General features: G+C 39.4%; 1 protein-coding gene across 6 annotated transcripts in view; it reads left to right on the top strand.

Annotated features, from left to right (window-relative positions):
• Positions 1-21,212, top strand: part of ctnnd2b (catenin (cadherin-associated protein), delta 2b) — a 161,910-nt gene that overhangs the window by 55,457 nt on the left and 85,241 nt on the right. For all 6 annotated transcript variants that reach the window (XM_029453413.1, XM_029453411.1, XM_029453414.1 and 3 more), the window contains 2 exons: positions 18,491-18,525; positions 20,458-20,574. In XM_029453413.1, the coding sequence (XP_029309273.1) occupies positions 18,491-18,525; positions 20,458-20,574 (152 nt within the window). The remainder of the gene's footprint in view (positions 1-18,490; positions 18,526-20,457; positions 20,575-21,212) is intronic.

The raw sequence follows: 21,212 nt of genomic DNA, 5'->3' as shown, positions 1-21,212 counted from the left end.
TCTGCATTTGCCCTCTGCCTGCACTTTCGTCTTATCAGACTGCCGAATGATATTTCTTAACAAAGACAACTGTGATTGTTATTGCAAGTGTGTTGTATTTTGATTCATTAGGGATTGAAGCATGTTGGAGGCATAGTAACTCAAAATTTACTTTTAAATGTTGCACGTCTGCGTCTATCTTATTTATTAATTTCTTTAGCCCAACAACAGCAAATAACGAAGTTGCAGCAAGAAAAAAAACATCTGGGTGCCACTTATACGCATCCTACGCGATCCTATATACTGCATAAATAAGTCTATGATATTGCTAATGAGCAAAAACACTATGCGGTTTTTCCAAACCATCTCTACACAAATTCATTTTGCACACTTGAAAGAACGTCAAAGTCAGAACGATGAGCCTTCACTTTGCTGCATATGTCTGAGTCATAAAGGACCGCTACCTGTGCGAAGCAATATCGTAGAGTTAATGTCTTTTTTCATATTAATATAAAGCTGTAGTCCCTTGAGCTACAGTTGAGCTGAACGCCTCGATATGACTGTGGACTTTTTTTGAAGCATCAGAGAGGTGGTGAGAACAGAAGATCAGAGAGAGAAAGACATAGAGAGAGACAGAGTTAGAGGAGAGGAAGAAAAAAGGGCAGTCGGGCTCAGTTTGATTGATTTTTTGTAGTAGCTCTGCCATGACTTAGAATTATAGTCACTCCAGTTTAGTGTCACTGCTGTAATTATACACACAGACCATGTTCATCATTTAACTTTTGTGAGAGGCTGATGCATTCTAATCATAATGCAGGATCCTATTATTTTCTTTCTATGTGATTTTCTTGCTTAACAGATTCATGCATTCAACCCCAGCATTACAGTTCATCTTCATAAAAGAGTCATGACAGGGAGGCAGAACTTTGCCTGTGAATTACTTTTTGGCAAAAAAGGGTATATATATATATATTTGTTCATGCATAGCCTAAATAGCACATACACCACAATATATTTACTTATTTGGTTTAAACAATGCTTGATGGTCATTTCCTTGTCGCTTTGATGTGGTCACAGTCATAATTATGGCTGCAACTAAGAATTATTTTCATTATCGATTAATGTGCTGATAATTTTTCTAGATTAATCCTTTGATGTTTTAAATATCAGACAATAGTGGAAAATGTCTTTAAATGTCTTGTTTTGTCAGTACAAAACACAAAGATTGTAAGTTTAATATGATTAGAACAGAAAAAAGAAGCAAATTTCCATATTTGAGAGGCTGAAAACAGCATTTTCTGCTATTCTTGCATGAACAATGACTTTAAACCATTAATCAATTATCATAATAGTTGGCGATTATTTTCCTGTTGCAGCTCAATCAAAATGTGCTTGAATCTAATTCAATCAAAAACATGAAAGTGTGAGTTCTGCGATACCCTAAATAATGAGGATGTTTTCACTTCAGTTGTATTTTGTAGTTTTTGTTGTTTCTTTATCATGGTTTTTTTTTCGTGGGGGCATTTACGACTCTATCATACCCAAAAACTGCGTCATCATCTTCATCATCATCATCACTTTGCACGCTCCTCTGTGAATGCCAGTGCTCTGAATGGTTATGCCAAGGTTGTGCCGTGTAAAGCACACAGACTTTATAGTTAAAGGCCACTACCTCTCAGCCAATGTCCCCGAATGTAGAGGACAGCTCGGGTGAACCGTCTGGTATTTTGAAGTTGAAAAGGCCTTTAAAGTTTTGATTCAATAAAAGGAAAATATAAAATACAGAAAATGTCGTTATTGGCAAAGAAAATCCTGGAGTTACATCAGAGCGGTGCACTCGTGTGTCAATGAATTATCTGTGATCTTTAGATTTCTTTATTTCTCTCTGACATTAGAGGGCTTTGACATTGAATAACATCGCTCTCGTTTACAGCTCTTTCTCCCTTTCTTTCCTTTTTGGATTCAAATTAGTATCTGTGTCTTTATCAGCTCGGAAATATGGACTAGACAATGAGTATAATGATGACGATGGTGCCATTTTGCGATGATGTAGGCGATGAGGATGTTAATTTTTAAACCTTCATTGATCTAGGGAAAGCTGACAGTGGTGGATTCATGTGTGTGTTCTTGTTATTGATCCGGGAGCGGAGAGGGAAAAAGGAAGAACGGTTGCGGGTTACATTTTAAACACTTGCATTCCTTGTGATCTCTACGTATTGATCTAATGGAGAGAGTGTGGAGCAGAAAGAGGGGAAGCAGAGGAAGAGGAAAAAAAGGTCAGTGATCTATACAGGTGAATGGAGAGGAGAGTGAGGCAAGGTGGGGGAAACGGGCGAAACACACAGGTTATGGGTAATGTAGCTGAAGCTGATTGCTGGGAAATATTTGCTGTTGGTTTCAGACTCATGGACAATGTTACGACGCCAGCTTTTTACCTCGCAATAGACTCAATGCAATTTCACACGCTGTGACTTCAGTGGAAGTAGGAAATTATTTTTACTGTTTGTTCTGTAATGGAGTAGTGTTTCTTACAATTATTCTTTTATTGTTGTTGGCAAAAAAAAGACAAGCATTGTCAGTTTACTTTATGACACACAACGCTGGATTAGCAAAACAGTCTAATACCAAAAACAGTAGGTCAGTAGGACCCTGATAATTGTACGTTTCGCTTCATTCGATCAGGATCGTTGTGTTTTGTCCTGCGGATTTCGATTTTCACTTGTCATGGAAGCTGGTAGCAGTTGCTTTGAGTTGTTTACTTAATGTTTTTCACAAGAAATATTTATGATTTTAGGGTTGTTATTACTCTAAGTCCTACTTGTGGGGATTTTTGACACAATTGTCCCAATTCTTGTGGCCATTTTTCTTTAGCTATTTTTAATGGATGTACCTGCAAGGCAAGGCAAGGACAGTAGTACTCTAGTTTTGTGTAGCCTTGCTAGCTTGTCTGTCTAACTTGTATAGTAGGAAGGTAAACAGTAAAGAAGCGCTTTACACAACAATTAGTCAGTTTATATTTTGTGTTAAAAAAACATTCAAGAATCCCTTCAGTTACTGTTCAGTTTATACTATCACAGAGGGTTTTCTGTGATAGTATACACCCTTTTCCCATTTCCCTCAGATTCTTTATTGTGTGTTTAGGTCACGTTGCAAAATACTTCCACAAGCTCGGTTAACAAGGTCTGTCTGAAGAAATATGAGATAATGAATAAGAAACAGCTCATTGTAGTGAAGACAACAACTCTTTCCGAATGAAATGTGTTCAATTAATCAGACACAGTGTGGTCTATAATGTAATATTGCAATATCAGCAAACATAGTTATTCCCTGAACACATATGAGATGTGGGCAGTGACTGAGAGGTCGAGAATCAGCGCCCACAGCTAATTTGGGCCATGGCCATCGACTGACCATGATGCATTTCAAATTCCACATATGCAATAACAACAAGTAGTAACTATGTCTGTGTTCATATTGAATTGGCTTTGTGTCAAATATCAGTTTGAGCTGGTGATGTCCTCCTGTTGACACAAACATTCCCATAGTTTGTCATTTTGAACATAACAAAAATCCTTCCAAAGCTGGAGAAAGCCTATTTTTTATTTCTTTATTAAAATGAGATGAAAATGTGGGGGAGGAAGAGAAAAAAATAAGACAGAGGGTTGAAAAGAGGACAGAGCATGGACCAGAAAGGAGGTTGAGGGAGGGAGGGAGTGAGGGAATAACAAAATGAGCCAGGAGGCAAGGAAGGCTGGGGGGAGATGCATTCTCATGTTAAGCCCTTTTAACCTGCTACCCTGCAAACACACACTGAGCTAGCATGAGTCACTCTGAGACCCAGACACTCTTAATAAGCCTAATATCCTCCACAGTCACAGACAGGCTCTGTCTGTCACACTAGCACACTCGGGTGTGTGTGTGTGTGTGTGTGTGTGTGTGTGTGTGTGTGTGTGTGTGTGTGTGTGTGTGTGTGTGTGTGTGTGCGCGTGTGCGTGCATGTGCTAACTGGCTCCCAGTGTTAGTAGAGTCATCTGTGACCATATTATTGATCTGCATGCAGAACGGAGACAGAGCTGTCACAGTTAAGCTCCGATGAAAACCTCCTTAATCTACAAACACACACGCTTGGAGGTTTTGCACACAGACACACAAACATGAACTTGAACACACAAATACATATCCATGCTGAATTGAAAAAAACCTGTTCTAAAGCGCACGAGCTTAAAAACAGTATTTGGGTAGACTTGAAGACATACAATGCAAAGCTGCTATAATGTTTTTGACACATTTGGTAAATTTGCATTTTAAAATTTGCTTTGGGGGCATTTTTATTTGTTTTATTGCCCAATTGTTAATGCAAACAACCTCAAGGCCCCACACAACATTACTGTAAATTCACATTTACACTCTAACTAAGTTGTTTAACAGATTTCTTTTTTCAAATGCTTTATGTAATATTTATTGCTATAATGCGATATAAACGATATAGAAAAATACATATTCCTCAGCCCTAATTTCTATCATATGTTGCAAGCACAATATGGTTTATTAAGTGACTGCCTCAATCACACACTTGAAGGGGAGAGAAGAGAAAATCAAACACCACACTATTAGATTAACTGTTGATAGCAAAACTTATTTAATTCCTTAAATGCAATAATGACAGTTTCAAAGCCGAGCTCGAGAACAGATCGTTGGACATTTTGGCTACAAACTGATGTTTCCTTAATTTAGCTCTGGAAGTCTGCCATCCAGTAAAGTGACTTGGCTGGACTGAATCTATGCTGATAAGAAGACCTGGCACAGCGCTTCTGATAGTGTGTGTGTATGTGTATGTGTATGTGTATGTGTATGTGTATGTGTATGTGTATGTGTATGTGTATGTGTATGTGTATGTGTATGTGTATGTGTATGTGTATGTGTATGTGTGTATAGTAGCTGTGTGCAACAGGCTAAATCCAAAGCCTGGAAATTGATTTGACATCTAGCTAGGTATAGAGTAAATGGCCATAGCTTTGGATTGTCAATATATGGAGCGAGAGAGAGTACAAAAAAAAAACAGTACACTGCTACTACAGCCCTAACAGTTGGGCTTTGGCACCTGGACTGTGCCACATATTGGGTTTCGAGGAGAACTTGTCCAGGCAGCAGTATAGGGGACACAAATTCCCAATAGAAATGATGCTTCATTGCATCAGCTTCGGAAGCATTTTCCTCCCTTGATGTAGCCTTTATGACTTGTAACAGAGTGGAAGACAAAACCTCAAGTCCTGCTGAATAGGGGTTTAGTGTTACATAGATGGTTTGGTCCACGATAGGAATAATGATGTGGTGCGAGTTTTGTACAGCGCGAAAAACTCAAATCAGTCTAGATAGTCTAGACGTGGCTGCATGCACCGGACAGTGACCCCTGTACCTCGAAGGTTGCGCTCGACGACACAAACCGTCCTACTGCTGAAAGAAAAGCATTTTTAATAAATGGCCTCTGAGCACTTATACCAAAGGGAGGGTTGACTATTGAGAGTAGCACTTATTTATAGCTCTTGACAGGCTCAATATTTCTGCCCTTGATAATTGGAGTAAGGGGGGAGGAGATGTGGAGAGCGTTGGCCTACTGAAGTCGACACACATCAGCTTTTATTTTTACAATGCTTGGCTGAAAAAGATGACTGATCTGGCCACTCTGTGAAGTCCTGTAGCTCTGCTCTCTCAGACTCTTTGTAGTCATGCAAAAAGCTTGTTTTTCATTTTGATTCTAAGGAACGCTCGGAAGCCGTTACAGCATCATGAGAGAGATGTATCACAGCCAATCCTTTTTGACAATCTGTTTGTATTTCTATTCACATGATCGGCATCGTCGGAGAGTTTTGACACATGGATTGTTTTTCTGCTGAGAGAAATACGGATACGGATACCTCTAGAGATGTTATCTGTCTCTGGGCAGTTCTGGAAAGACTGGCGGGTTTCACACTGAGAACCAACATGTCTTCCCCTTCGCTTCTCATTTAACTTCTGGCCCAGAGTCAAAATGGCCGCCTCCCACACTGGCATTCAATTTGACCAATTTAGTGGGTCACAGGAGACTTTTGCTTCTCTCGCTCTCTCTCTCTCTAACCATTTGTCTGGAGCATGTGGACGGGGTTACAGAAATGGCGAGCTGCGCCTCGTCCTGCTGCGCTTTAATCACTCGCCTCAAAGGGTCTTGTGTTTCTCTCTCTCTGTCTGGATGACAGAAGGGAGGAAAATGAAGCTCTCCTCTACCTCGGCTGAATTCCTGAACATCAGACCCAGACAAGACTGACATCTCCCTTCACCTTCACTGTCCTAGCTCCAGTTTGGCAGCTCATCCTGAGCTATTTATTAAAAAAGGGACATCATTTCACTAAAAATATTATCGGTCGTAGCCAGACACTGAGCTCTGTATTGAGTTAGTGTTTCTTTCTTTGGTGATTACAATATGATGAGGCACTGCTGGCAACCAGCATTATGGCATTTGCATTTGCAACTACACAAAATGTAATTGTTTTTTTCTGCTCCTCTCTTACATTAGTGACTGTGTATGTGCTCTAACAGACACGCTTATTGTGTTCATGAAATCTGAGTTGGTGACATTAGTGCTAACACACACAAACGTTAGTACAGAACCCCCATATGTGTTCCGATCTTGTCTGATGATCTAATCTCTCCAGGAATTTCTCTGCTGTGCATCTTCTCTGTTTGAAACTAACGTTGAAAAAAATCCTATTATCAAGTTTGTACCTTTTAATGTCTTCTAGCGTAAATTATGAAATTATTTTTTATTTAATTCTGAAACGACTGATTTGGGTGATTTATGATCTGACGGCCCTATTGTTAAGATGACAGTTTGTCAGTGCCTTCTAAAATGCATGTGATCCGTGCAAAAATGATCCACATGACTATTTCCAATAAAGTAAACAGTCAAATAAAACTCTATGGAGCAATATGTTTTTACAATTGAGTCATTTTGTTTTTTATCACACATGAGGACGCACATGCATGTGCAAGACAACACTAATTGGTGGTAACGTGCCAAGGAATGCACCAACAAAGGTAGTAAAGAAGGACACTGCCAGCTAGCAAACTCGTGGATGCATACAATGCAAGATTTTAAGTATTTAAAGAATCGGCTTTGCAAATGTTTTACGAGGAAGGATGCATTTAACATGTTTGTTAGACCTCAAAGACACTCAATGCATTTTTGTAAGAAACAGTGACATAAAAATAACTTGTTGTCTTGCACAAAAACTCCAAAGGGTGCCTTTAAAGTTTGGTTAAGTTTAGACAACTTAAACTTGGTTAAAGTTAAGGAAAGATTGTGGTCATTGTTAAAAAGAAACCATTGTAGACCTTTGGTAGGAGACGGGATGCAAACAGTGGATTGTCAAAGCTTTGTACACCCAACCATCCACCCAAGCCACATCACTGAGGAAGTGCTATAAAAATGTCATGCTACATGAGCCTTTGATTCTGAGAGACAATTGTTTGATATGGCCACAAGAGGTCCTTGTCAAGAAATGTAAGCATAGGTCATTTTAAGGGTTGGACCAAAGCACCAGCGCAGTCATTTTTGTGTTGAGGAAAGCCTCAAGAGTCAGCTGAATTCACTTTGTGGTCAAATCTAATGACAACACCACACTGCGGTTAAAGTCTCCCTTTGCGTTGTGCTTCTACAGAGAAGCCAGAGGTTAAGTCTCGGCTACAGCAGACTTGGAATTCAGTGTCTTGTTCAAGGACTCATCAACAGCGCAGACTTCGACTTGCACAGAGACTTGAGCCTTAGGTTGAAGAATTTCCTACCTTCTAATTACACCATCCAGCTATGCATTATGCACTACAAGGCCTTTCTCCGGGTAGCATGTTCAACAGTCTCCAGAGGCTGTTGACATTTTCAACCCATTGAATTTTCTCCTCTCTTGAGATATGAGATACAGCCGAGTTAGATATTACCTGGACAAAGCAGCAACAGTTAGCTATTGTTCCGACATAATGTGCAATTAGGTAAAACTCAGTGCACACCAGGGTCCACCATCTTTCAGCTCAGACTGTAATTAAAGGTACACAATGGCCGTTCTGGGATGTGCCTGGGCTTTTTCCCATCTATGGCTGAGGGACTGTCTGACTGCCACCAATGCAGCACGAAATTCATGCTGGAGTCCCATTTTAATAATATTTGCATCTCTTGACTCGGCATGATTCTTCCTCAGCACCGTGTGTTTATCTCTTATTCTCTCAGGATCTACCATGCGAAATGTTTCAGGATGTCTTGTAACTCTGACTCATCCTGTACAGTATCAAGCTAACAAGCGCTGTTGAAGGCCTTCCTTTAATATCCATGTGGACTAATGTCTCCAAGCTGGTCTTAAATCAGCACTCCCATATTAACATACTTTCCATATGTCTTATGTATAACTACTGGCTTTCTGTGCTGTAACAGGTTCTTACTACATTGTCTCATTCTAGAGCTGCTTGCATCTGCCTCCCAGCAACATTAGAGTTTAAATACCAAACATTAGGGCAGGGGTCGGGAACCTTTTTGGCTGGGAGAGCCATAAAAGCCAAATATTTTTTATGTATTTCCTTGAGAGCCATATATTTAATAGATTTTAATGCAACTTTATGCGTGCATTTTTTAAGAATAACACTTCTCAGAGTACTAATAGCAGTATCAGTGTTTCATTGAACAGGTGCTCTTTTATTAAATAAACTAAACGCTTACGTTATTTATCTAATTTATGTGCACGTTTCAGTGTTTAATGCACGGGTGTCAAACTCAAGGCAATTATATCCGGCCCGCGAGAAAATATCATATGTCTGTCATAACTGGCCCGCCGGTTTTGGTAAATCAATGCATGGCACAACCACGGGAAAATACATTCGAGGAAGTAACTAAATATGTGAATGGAATGAAAGTTTTTGGAAAGCAAAGGGAAACACACCACAGATCTCTGGGACGATGTGAGCTGGACTGTTTGTGCGACATAACGAAGCATCACACTGTTAAACCTGCAGCTTCAGGGCCGTGTGATCACGGACATGTATGATGCAGTGAGAGCTTTCCAAGCCAAGCTGCCTGTGGGAGACTCGGATGCAGAAGGAAACTTTGGTCACTACGTGTTTCCAAACACTGACAAAACATCTCCACCGCTGTGTTCCCAACAGCATTCTGCTGATCAACTGAGACCATTTGCCGACTTTGCAGCTCAGATATTTAAATTGAACTGCTCAGCAATCCGTTTGCAGTTGACTTAAATATGTTCCCTATCTTTTTGCACTTTATCCAATATGTATATCCTGTTCAATAAATGTGGACCGTGTTTGGCCCTCGATGTAGTCCCAGTTTTTAATGTTGGCCCTCTGTGATTGAGTTTGACACCCCCAGTCAACTGCTTGCTTTGAGTAGTTTCTCCTCTGCTCGGTTTCGCTACGGGCGGGGCTCTGCCCCCTACGCACACACATGTGAACACACCTTAACCTACAGCCAGAGACAGAGCGGAGGAAAGGAGAGGGGAGAACTAAAAACAAATCCGCTGCTAAATGTTTTACTTTAAAATGACACAATATAATTATTTATTACCTCTTAATCATGTTAAATGTCAGCTCAAAATTGTCTGCGAGCCATATTGCGTTATCGAAAGAGCCATATATGGCTCGCGAGCCATAGGTTCCCGACCCCTGCATTAGGGCAACTCCTTCACTGACTCCATCACCAGCATGCAATTCTACCAACAACCTACTACAGGTTACTCAGTTTTCTCTGGGTAAAAGCAAAGACACACGCTGTCAACAACACTAAAGACTGGGAGCAAGTGACTGAAGATATCATTTACAAACTCACTCAGTGTCTGAAAGTGTCATAGAGTAAAACGTCCTAATTACTTCCACCTGACTAAGAAAGAATGTGCTGCAAAAACAACTAAACACCTAATGCAGGATCAATGATTAAAGATCTTACGTGAATATTTGTAGTATGGAAAATTTGAAAAAGGTGACTAATTTCAGCGCACTTGAAGCCAGCTAATATCAAATCTGTGCCGCTTATACAGCCAAGCCATTGCCACTGGGATCAGCCAGGGAAATATGGGTCTCTTTGCATACTGTGTCTTGTGTTGCATTGTATTGTATGGCAGTTTTCTTGGAGATTCTGTGAGGCACGCTGCTATCATTTCCATTGTAGGAAAAATAAGTTGTGATATTTATTTAGACACTGCTCTCTGCAGAAAACTGGCTTCTTGAAAATACTTATACTCATGCAATTTTAATAACAGCAGCTCCTGCCCTAGTTAAGGTCATATTTGTTCATGTTTGACATCTACACTTATAGAAACAGAATATTGTGGATATTTCCATAGCAACAGAGTTTACTCAACAGATGTTTTCTTTCCTATATCAGGATCCCTGCTGTTATTTAGCTATCATATTCATATTCTCATAAACAGGATTTTGGCTTATCTGGGTTATGTATATGGGCAAATGTAATGAGGCATATAGCATCCATGCAGAAATTCGGATCAGGAAAACCAAATAATCGGTATAGCGTGATGTCTGGTAATGCAGAAGGTAATGGATATTGGGAGACACACTGTCAAGGCAAAATGTGGTCATGATATTTGAAGGTGTTCAAATATAACATGTTATTAACTACAAGGAATAAAAATATTGAAGGAAAGAAAATGCAATACTCATTGCAACTATTGCTCAAAGTGTTTCAGTTTCATGTTTCATTAATGTGCCATAGAACTAGCTATATCTGGTCTACATTTTTAGTCGGGTGGGGAGGATCCTCTCCCTGCTGTTGGCTGGCACTCACCGGGCACATTTACTCAACGGCAGTGCGCAGCGACCGGCTTTAGGTCAGCTTGGAAAGGCCTGGGTGAAGGTAGCTCGCGGCTCTGGCTATCAGCTCAAAGACAAGTTAATCAGCTTCTGCCTCCGATACTGTCGAAATGAAACCTTATTAAGGCAGCTTCAAGAATCAATAAATGATAATTTCCTGTTTAATAATACCTAACAAGACCTACAGTTAAAAACTACATCAGAAGACAACATGAATCCTCCTTCTCTCTGACTCTGAGCTTGTTGATGTGAGATCTTGCTAAGGTGACAGCCATAGAATATGATTCACAGCATTTTCATATTACTTCAGTGAGCCCTCATGCCCTGTGTGGAAGCATATGCATTAGTTTTGTTTCTCTACTTTCTGTATTTATTCAGGTTTGTCCTTTAATTTCTCACCCTGTATCTATCTTGATCATCACATCAGCATCACAATTTCCCAATGGTCTACCTCACTTGGTGTAACAAATAAATTTTAGTATTAGAGTGTTGTCTGAATAGATGGCAAATAGAGGAGGCATCACTCCCAAAATTCATGATTATGTGTAAAGCAAAGTCAAGCGGCAGTGATTGATGATCAAAGTGAAGTGAAATGAAGAGAATGCATATCGATGAGGCTTCTTCTGAATGAAGCAATTTTACTTTTCTTTGAATGTTAAAGAAACACTTTGATGTGACACATTTTAATGCTAATTTGGACTTTATTTAGATGACTATAAGCTTTTCAGAAGTGCAGCGTCAGTGGTTGTGATGAGTGTAAATCAAATAGATGTGAATAATTCAGCTGAAGTTAACTGTGAAGATTGTAGCTGACAACCCATGATTAATGTCTAAACAAAAGTTTTCATAAAATATGATCTGCTTTTGCAACAGTCATCTACTTTGTTTGCCTACTGCTTTGAGTTTGTCTGTATGTTAAGTCTGTATAATGCTCCTGAGTAAATTAACAACCACACTGAGGGTTTAGCTTGTGAGCTAGGCAATGGCTGCATTATTGTTAGTTGGTTTCCAAGAGCTAAAAAGGCTTTTGCTTTCCTTTCTTTGTTTTTTTCCTTTATGGGTGGCTCTATTATCTAACAGCTCTGTCTACAAGAGGGCTGGCCATTGTGGCCAGAGCAGATAACAGATAATATGCAGGGCATGGAAATAGATGGATTATATGGACTGGGTTAAAGAATGTGTTTATTGGGTGGATAAAATAACAGGATTTTCATGCATTCGCTCTTTTAAAACCCCCTCATTGGATTTAGCAGAGCTCTGCCTCTCCGTCTCATATTCTGACTCTGACTCTTTCCCCTTTTCTTTCCTTCTCTCTGTGTATTATATTCCCACTTTTCATTTTCCCTCTCTATTGTTCTCCCTCTCTCTGTCTGTGTATCATATTCCTTCTCTCCGTCTCCTTCTTCTCATCTATTCATTCCCTTTTCCTGTCCCTTAAAGCACAAGACCAGTCAGTGGTTTGGTTTGTACCTGTTTTTTCTCTAGGAATAACATTAATAGCCAAAATGTGCTCTTCAAAGCAGCTGAAAATATCAGATCAGAAAGTACATCATTGAAATGACAGACCATTATGTATGTATTCTTTTATCCAACTGAAAATAATAGCTTTAAAAAGTGGTGCTTTTAACTAAATGTGTCATAACTGGACTCAAGCATCGCAATACAGAGCTTTTACCTAACTTTCTATTTACCTGATTTGAATTATAGCTCTAATGTTCCCCTACTCTTGACATGTAATTTTCCACTTGTTGTAAAGATTTGTATTATGGTCCTAAAATGGCAGAGGACAATGTGTCATACAGTCTAATGGTTAAGTAAGTTAAGTAGCATCAGGTTGTTATTTTAGACACCTTTGCTTGATGGAGCTGAATGAACATTGACAGCCTAAAAAAACTAAATGTCTCTCTTTATATATTTTCATTATAAGCTTTTAGGTCATTATCTCATTTTGAGGGACTAGCATTAATTGGTTGGGCCATAAAAGGTTACAATAATAGATGTATTCAGTGTTAGAGTTTTCCACGGGGTCTGCTGCTTGTGTCTTTTGTTGGTGTTCCTGAGAATATAAAGCCACTTTATTCTTGTACATTCAGGCCTCACAACACACTATAAAACCACGAGGAAACAATATGATTAACTGAAGAGAACTCTTGTATCTCTGTTTAGGCAACTATAGACTAGTTTTGTGGTTATTACCTTGAACTTGGTCCAGTCTGTTCTGTATTTTTCAAAAAATAAACAGACTTTTATTTATAGGTCAGTCTGATCAGTCTTCAGATAACAACTCAGTCAATGTCAGCTTTCATTCAGCTTTCATTCAACAGTACAGGAAGTTTGAACAAACTACCCGTGCACTGCTGTGAGGTCTATCCATATTGATATGCTATATATATATATATATATATATATAGAAATGGTAGGGAAGTCACTAAGGGCATTTTCAAACCTATAGTTTCTTTGCTTTGGTCCAATCGGTCAGTGAGTTAGTTTTCCCCTTGATTCGGTTTCTTTTCAGACAGAAAGAAAATCCAGCAAACCAAAAGACATTACTAAAAGCCATTTTTAGAACGTTCGATACGTCATCATCATTGATTAGAGCGAGAAAGTAAACACAGGAAAAGGTCCTGAAGAAGGTCCTTTCTGCTCAAATGTCAAAAAATAAACATATTTCGTTAGTAGTCCAGATTGGACCTCGATTCATTCTCCAGCTAGCTGCTAGCTGCTGATTTCACTCATTCGCATCAAAGCGCTCTTGGCTACGGGAGCCATTCAGGTCAAACTTTCAGAGTAGGTCTTGTCGTCAGATCACGCTCCCACCACAAACAAACCGTTCCAGAATTTGTTTTTGATTGAGCCGAGACTATTTCCTCTAAACGGTCATGGTGCATTTCTTTTGTTTTACACCCAAGTATGATAGCTTTGCTTAAATCTGCCAAAACAAATTGCACTAACCAGAGTCATACTACAACACAGGTTAGAAACAACCTAAAACAATAGCTGCAGAGAAGGACTACAATAATATGTTGGATAGCACTGACAGTGTTTTTTAATTCATTAGTGACCTATAGCTGGTCTCCAGCTACAGATCTTACTTTTAATAGTGAAGCTTTGCACATTCAAACACAAATACCAGTGTTGATCCCTGTGCACCCTGGACCCATGGGCTGTTGTCTATACAGACAAACTGAGCCACATTTACACTTGCACGCACATGGACACAGTATTATATCATTAGCGGTGATGAAGTGCCATGCCATGGTGTGACCTGCAGCAGCCAAGTTGATCACGCTGTCAATTAGTTCTCTCTCGGTCCACTAATTATACTGTCACATCCCATTGACGTGCCATTGAGATTTGACTGGAAAAAACACTAACTCTCTGTGTTTCCTGGGCAAAGAGGTCAATGAGCTGTTGCAGATACTGAAGTCTAATTAGATGTACCTGGTGGCCAGGAGGAGGAGTAGGACTGCTTGTGTGGGCAGATAGGAGGGGAAGAGAAAGGAGAGAGGAAGGCTGCAGCTCAGGTGGTAATCCAAATCTGCAATTTGGAGAACCCCAAGATACAATATATGATCTTATAATAATATAAACAGAAAAAACATTAAACTATTGTGAGGGATGGCAAATTGGTGAGTCAGTCAGTACAGGAAGTTGGTCCACCACTTTGGTCTACACTGAACTATCTCAACAACTGTTTGGAATTTTGTACATGCATTTGTACGCAGAGGATGAATCCCACTGTGTTTGGTGATCCTGATGACTTTGGTGATGACTTTTTCTGTAGTACCCCACTATGGGGTTGACATGTGTGAAACAGCGGCAATGAGACACTCCTGTCCTTGTCACTATGAATTTTAATAACTTTCATGATCCCCTGACTTTTCCTCTAGCGCCATCATCACGTCAACATACATACCATTACTTTGGTTTGTGACCACATACCTCCACAATGAATTATATTTATATCAGCGGCAGCTATAGCCTACATGCTAACACGATGATGAACATCGTAAACATTATACCCGCTAAACATCAGCATGTTACCATTGTTATTGTGAGCCTGTTAGCATGCTAACATTTTAGCTCAAAGCACCACCCAAATATTGCTTCACAGAGCATGGCTCTTGTCACTTGACAAATGACATAAACAATTATTTGAATATCAAAAATGTTAGTGATTAATATTCTGTTAATCTACATAAATGATTAATCAACTAATTGCTTCGGCCATAATAGATATATAGCAAAAGGCTGAGCTTATGAAGCTGAATGGCAAACAGAAGAGAAGAAATCTGGTCGTCTCTTTTCCCTAGTGAGCGTACCCTGACTCTGATTCATGATCCAACCCAATTGTGTATAATGGAGGATTGTTCTGCTGTAATGTAGTCCTGTTTATATTCTCTTCCAATATATTGTGTCATATATTCTCTTCTCTTCTCTTCCGCTCTGCTCCTGCTTTATCTAGTTTTGTCTGGTCTGGTCTGTTCTGGTCTGTTTTGATCTCCCTGATAATGCGAGCACATTCCTACAATTCGCCCCCAGAAATCTGAAACCCTCCAGACTGTTTTATATTCCAGCTCCAGCCCCTGTTGATGTAACCACTTGATGATAACTCAGCTTGGCCTCTTTCCTCACAGTTTCAAACATGGTTTCTATGTGAGCACTCATCTTGCATTCAGTTTTATCTACATCACATCCTGGGCATTGGTAAATAACATATATTCTACTTTACTCGGTCAACGAGGCAATATTTTGACACCAGGAAAAGAATGCAAGGACCAGTCTGTTTAAGAAAACATTGACTCAGCCTCTGTCATCAGTACTGGCTGTCTGAACCCAGACTAGTGATAATAATCCTCATCATCCTGCTCCATCCAAGGTGTGTGTCTGATATAAACACACTCCATCCTTGATGCCTGGGTTCAGTCTCTCTCTGCTCTCTTGCCCTGGTGATGCATTTGCCTCCTGTGTGTGCGCGTGTGCGTGTGTTTGTGTGCACGCGCGTGTGTGTGTGTGTGTGTGTGTGTGTGGGGGGGGGGGGGAGGTGTATTGTTTGGTATAATAACGCCTGATGAATGAGGAGTCTGCTTTGCTGACAGAGGGTCCCATTAACATGTAGCGCTTGGCTCCCCCATTGCAATCCGTCACAAACCACATACACACAGAATGGAGGTAATCAATGGAATGATTTAATAGCATCTGTTCTGTGTCCGCAGGGAGTGAATAGCATTCATCGTTAGGTTTATCCGTTGAGTCTTTGGGTTACAGATATGGGAGATTTCATACCAAAATGATTTTCATGCAGCAATTTTAACAGAAGAGAATATTGCGACATAATATTCATCGGTCAGTATTTCCGAACACTTGTGATGAGACATTTCAAATCATCACTTTGTCCAAAATTAATAACAACTGCCACCTAAAAACACAACTTTTGGGATTTACATTTCTGTTTGTGTACAGGTTACACAATCTATATATAACACGTTTAATTAATGAGTTTTATAACTTTTCCTCTGCTTTAAGCATTATCTTAAGCATAAGCTTTTGCATACAGACATGAGAGTGGTATAGATTTTCTCATCTAACTCTTGGCAAGAAAGCACATTTTCCAAAATGTCTAACTATCCCTGTGAAGAATTGCTCCATCATATGCTTTATTTTTGGGACAGAAATAAATCGGCCGATTTTTCCCCTCAGCCTTTAGATAGAAGCATGTTTATCACACATGAACCCATCATCAATTTATTTTGTCATTTGGATTAATTAAATTGAATGGTTAATTGGTCACCCAGCGGTCGAGGATATGAAATTAGTTTAAATGCAGCGCTCGACCCACTTAAGGCTGCTGGATTGAACAGGCTTCAGAAGTGGATGCATCGCTTCCTAGGAAAGGTCAAATCAAGTGCTCATCAGAGGAGCACTAAACACAACTTAGTCGTGATGCTTTTAAGTAAAGTGTCTCCAACTATTAAAAGTGTATGATATATGCAATGTGTGGGGCTTTGAAATATAGTTAACAATCAACTATCTGTACTGCATTGTGTAGAGGAGGTGGTGTGATGGTTAACCTGGTAGAAGATAAAACATCTAACCTGCAGACAGCAGGTTTTATTTATAGTTTTTACTTTAACTTACCAGACTTTAGGATCTTGCTGACACAGCCTAATAGCTTCTTTTGAAACCCATTCTAGATGTTTGTACAACGGTGCAATTGACAACTCCTCATCTATACAAAGGGTGAAGGGTAAACCTTGGGTCTATATAGAACAGCATTGAACTTATGTCAAACACCCTGATAAACAATTAACCACTCAAAGTTGCGCAGTGGAAGCTTCCTTGTCTCTGAAATATAAAGATATTGACTGTGAAAAGTTCTGTTCCACAGTTTTGATTTGTATCTTATGAAATATCTACTGTACGCTGTATTCTTGCCTCATATGAGAAACCAGTGCTTGTTACTGTAAAAACCTGCTCCGCTTTGTAGTGGTCATTACAGGTCAGATGTCTCCATTATCTCCCAGCCTAGCATCGCAGTGTATCAAAGAACAAGTGGAAAATTGCAGCATATGGCAGCAATCCCAGAAGATAATTATACACAGTAGCCCAATCGATTGTACTTACAAAAAGTTGGAAGTATCTGTTACAGTTTGCAAATGAGTGTCTTAATCTCAAAATGTTATAGTTGACACAGTTAAGGCAGTTATTGAGTAATTTAAAAATTCAATGACTTTTTGATTCATGTTTCAGGTGCCTCAGTCAGAGGCCGAGTGTAAGTGTTGATTGTCAGACAATAAAACAGGTACTTTTGAAAGCTATATGTACACCATACAGGGATTGGGGATCAGCATCTAGTTGAGTTGTTTCGTGGGTGTTTCAGGGAACTGTCATGTTACAGACGGGTGCTGACAATAGGTCAGGGAGAAAGGCATAAGGAAGTCAAGAAACAGATGGTGAACAATGCAGTAAACCGCAGTTAAAAATGGTAATAACTGAATTACCTGAGATTTATGTTTTACATTTAATGGTAAATTTATGAGAATCCACTGAAAATTAAGAATGAGGTGTTGAAAATTTAACAAAGTATATAATACCTAAGCAAGGTTATATTAAACTGCAAGATTTTCAATGGGGAGTTTTGTGCACTTTCTGTCTGTATAGCAAAGCAGAGTATAGGTGTTAACTGTGTGTTGTAATGTTCCAAAAATGTCATGAATACTGAAATAATAAATGAGTCCTCTGCACATATTGTTGGATGGAATCCTTGTTTCTCCAAAAGACACTTTTAAAAAAACCTTGTTTCTAGCTTGACAACAATATATTTTGGAGTGTATCTAAAAGGTTTTGATAAGGGTAGCTATACCCAAGTATTTTCCCAAACCTTTTTTTTTTGTCATCCTTCGACTGAAGGTAAATCCTTTTTTTTTTACTGCAAAAGGTATACAGTGACTCTTCAAACCAGTGTTTTCCATGGTATTCCTGTCATATTACAATATTATAAAGCACATTTTGATCGGAAAAATAGACGGTTTGTAGCATGTGAGGCTGATGGAAATGCTGTTACAGTGTAAAATTGTCCTGCAAGTGCACCAACAAACAAGAACAGAAGTTAGTGTAAAATGTTTCTAACTTGCTTTCTGTTGTTTGTCTCTTGCAGCTCAGCAGACGAGAAATTTCGCTGGAACCACCAAGGTAATATTTTCTCTCAAATCACACAGTTTGTCAGTTCCTCTATTGTTTGAATTCCTGCACTGCACATTGCTGACTGTGCTTTATTGTATTGGTGGCCATTGTAAAAGTCCCCCATCATGCACTAACAATATATTGATGCAATCCTGTACGAGAACTATGGTGGCTGCAGCAGGTAAAAAATCAAACTCACTCCCTTCACTGGAAGCCAAATAATAATAAAAAGGCTTGCTCTAACCAAAAGCTCCTCTGTCTCTTAAATTCCCGGCTGAGTAAAGATCAAACAGCATTTGCAAATAATTCTCAGTATTTAGTTTAACCTGTTTGGAGAGCCAAATGGGAAGTGTTTTTCATAAAGGAGAACAACCGAGTCAAATGACGACACCTCTCTGGTCTTGACAACTTCTTTGACCGCATTTTAGTTGAAAACCACCACCCATGCATGACACTTAGATCTCTCTCTCATCCTCTTTGTCAGTCATGTTGAGATGTATAGGGCATTGAGAGTAGATTGATTGTCTGAGTGCAAGGTTGGCGACCTCTGCCAACAAATAGGTGACTAAAGGTTTATGTTCAAAATGTTTCGTCCTAAAGGCTTTCAGTTTCTGCTATGGTCTTCATCCATCTGCTGCAATAAATCCCGACTACTGACCAGGCCTCAGAGAGACTAAATTGACTCTGTCGTGAAAAAGGAACACTCTCCCTCACTTCAATCAGACTTTTTGATCTCGTCATCACTCACAAATCATTACAAACCCATCACTTCTGGATCAAGTAGGTTTAAAAATGAGTTTTGGCTTGTGTGTGAGAGTGAGAGTAAATCCAGCGTAATTCTGCAGACAGCATTGGAAATGTTTCACCGGTATCATCAACATCATCAGTCTGCAATTGCGTCAGTCGAAGTCAATAAAATCAGCCTCCTAAATCCACTCAAAAGTCCTCTACTATTACCATCTCTCCCTCTCTGGATAAGAGATTAAGGTTGCTCCTCAGACTCATTTGTAAGTTTTATCCCCCTTGGCAGCTCTCTCTAACTTGAAGACACTGGGCATGTTATCAGCTTCGCTCTGACAGACAAACAGCCTGGTATCTTAGTAGAAGGTGTTGCCCCATAGACCTAGATGCCCCAAGATTTGTTGCTGGATTTGAAAACACAGTAACTATCTGTATATGAATGAATAGAGACGAGTGTTAGCGTCCCAAGGTTCTAACAACCATTTTGATTGGACATTCTGAGCCTTACAATGTATCGATAATGTAAAACAAACAATGTCCATTGTCATTAGTATAATCTTTATCGTTTCTTAATATTGGTATTCATTTTTTATTTCCAAAATGCTATTATGGACAGTAAGCATAGCTGGCTTAGACCACATTTTTTTAGCCTTTATTTTCTTTTGGTGAATCTACACAATGAAATGTCTTGCTGCGTTAGCTGCTAGCAGTTCTCGTGTGCACCGTAACCATGGATGCACAGACAAAAATCACTTGATTCTTTGATACCTTGATACTGAACAAATATCAAAACATGAGGATTGTGGGACATGACGTTAAGCTATAAGGAGTGTGTTTTTGTATGATTTCTAAATGGATTTATAGGTATTTATCCTCGGTGGACATCAATGCTGGTTCCAGCATATGCATCATGTGTGTTTCCATTTCAACTATGACTCTGAGAAGAATGTGTTTTGGGAAGAAGGATAAGACCTTTATTATTTCAGTAGATATAGCATTTAAAAGACACATATTCCTATATACATTTGTGAAACCACAAAAACCTATTTTTGCAGGATCCACTTTTGGGTAAATCCAGCTACGAGTGTGGTTTAAGTCCCACGCTGCAGTGGCGAAGTATGGAGGAACAGTCTGGAGGTGGCAAAGGAAGCTGTCTTTGTTTTAACTCCCCCCCCCCATATTTTGTTTGTGCATTTGTAGATGGACACAAGGATATAGAGGAGGAGCTGACGACAGGCTTGGAGCTTGTGGACTCCTGTATCCGATCGCTCCAGGAATCCGGCATCCTGGACTCGCAGGACCCTTCTGCCGGAGACAGTAAGGCCAATGTTATGATTAAGAGGGTTTTTTGAATGAAAAAAATAAAATCTCCTTCTAGTTTTCTTTATAGCCGAGAAGGATAGCTTAGAAGAGAATGGGTGAAATGCAATCAAATAGCAGCGCGGGTGGACGTTCTACAGAGCTGGAGTCTCCAGGTTTTGGTTGATTAACATGTTGAATGTGTGTGAATTCAGCGAGTAAATCCTGTTCACCAAGCCAGCCTGCATTGTAACACAAGTGAGCATTATAGCAAAAATGAAAAGAGTGTGTTAAGTCCTTCCTTGAATAAAAAGTAAAAAGAAGACAATTGGGCCCTTTTTTGAATTTAATCAAGCCACATATTTCACTCAAGTCCTTGTTCTAATTAGCATGTTCTACCCAAAGGGCGAACGAGAGGCTGTCTTTCATGAGATTTCATCACATTTTCCAAAAGTGCTACTTGCAATATTTAATAATTTGAAGTACAAGAATAGTGGCTGAGAGTGGTGAGCTACACACTTTTTCTTTCCTTGGAATTTCTATTGATGGAATTTCATTTTCTTTGAGTTACACTTTATTTTTTGTCTTTTCACACAAGGTGAATATTTATGCTCATGTTTACTACTTCAGTTTATACCAAATGCACTTTAAATATT

The sequence above is a fragment of the Cottoperca gobio genome, chromosome 17, assembly GCF_900634415.1.
Source record: "Cottoperca gobio chromosome 17, fCotGob3.1, whole genome shotgun sequence".
Taxonomy (NCBI): domain Eukaryota; kingdom Metazoa; phylum Chordata; class Actinopteri; order Perciformes; family Bovichtidae; genus Cottoperca; species Cottoperca gobio.
Note: the sequence above shows the minus strand (reverse complement) of the source record. Positions and strands in the feature narration are given on the sequence as shown.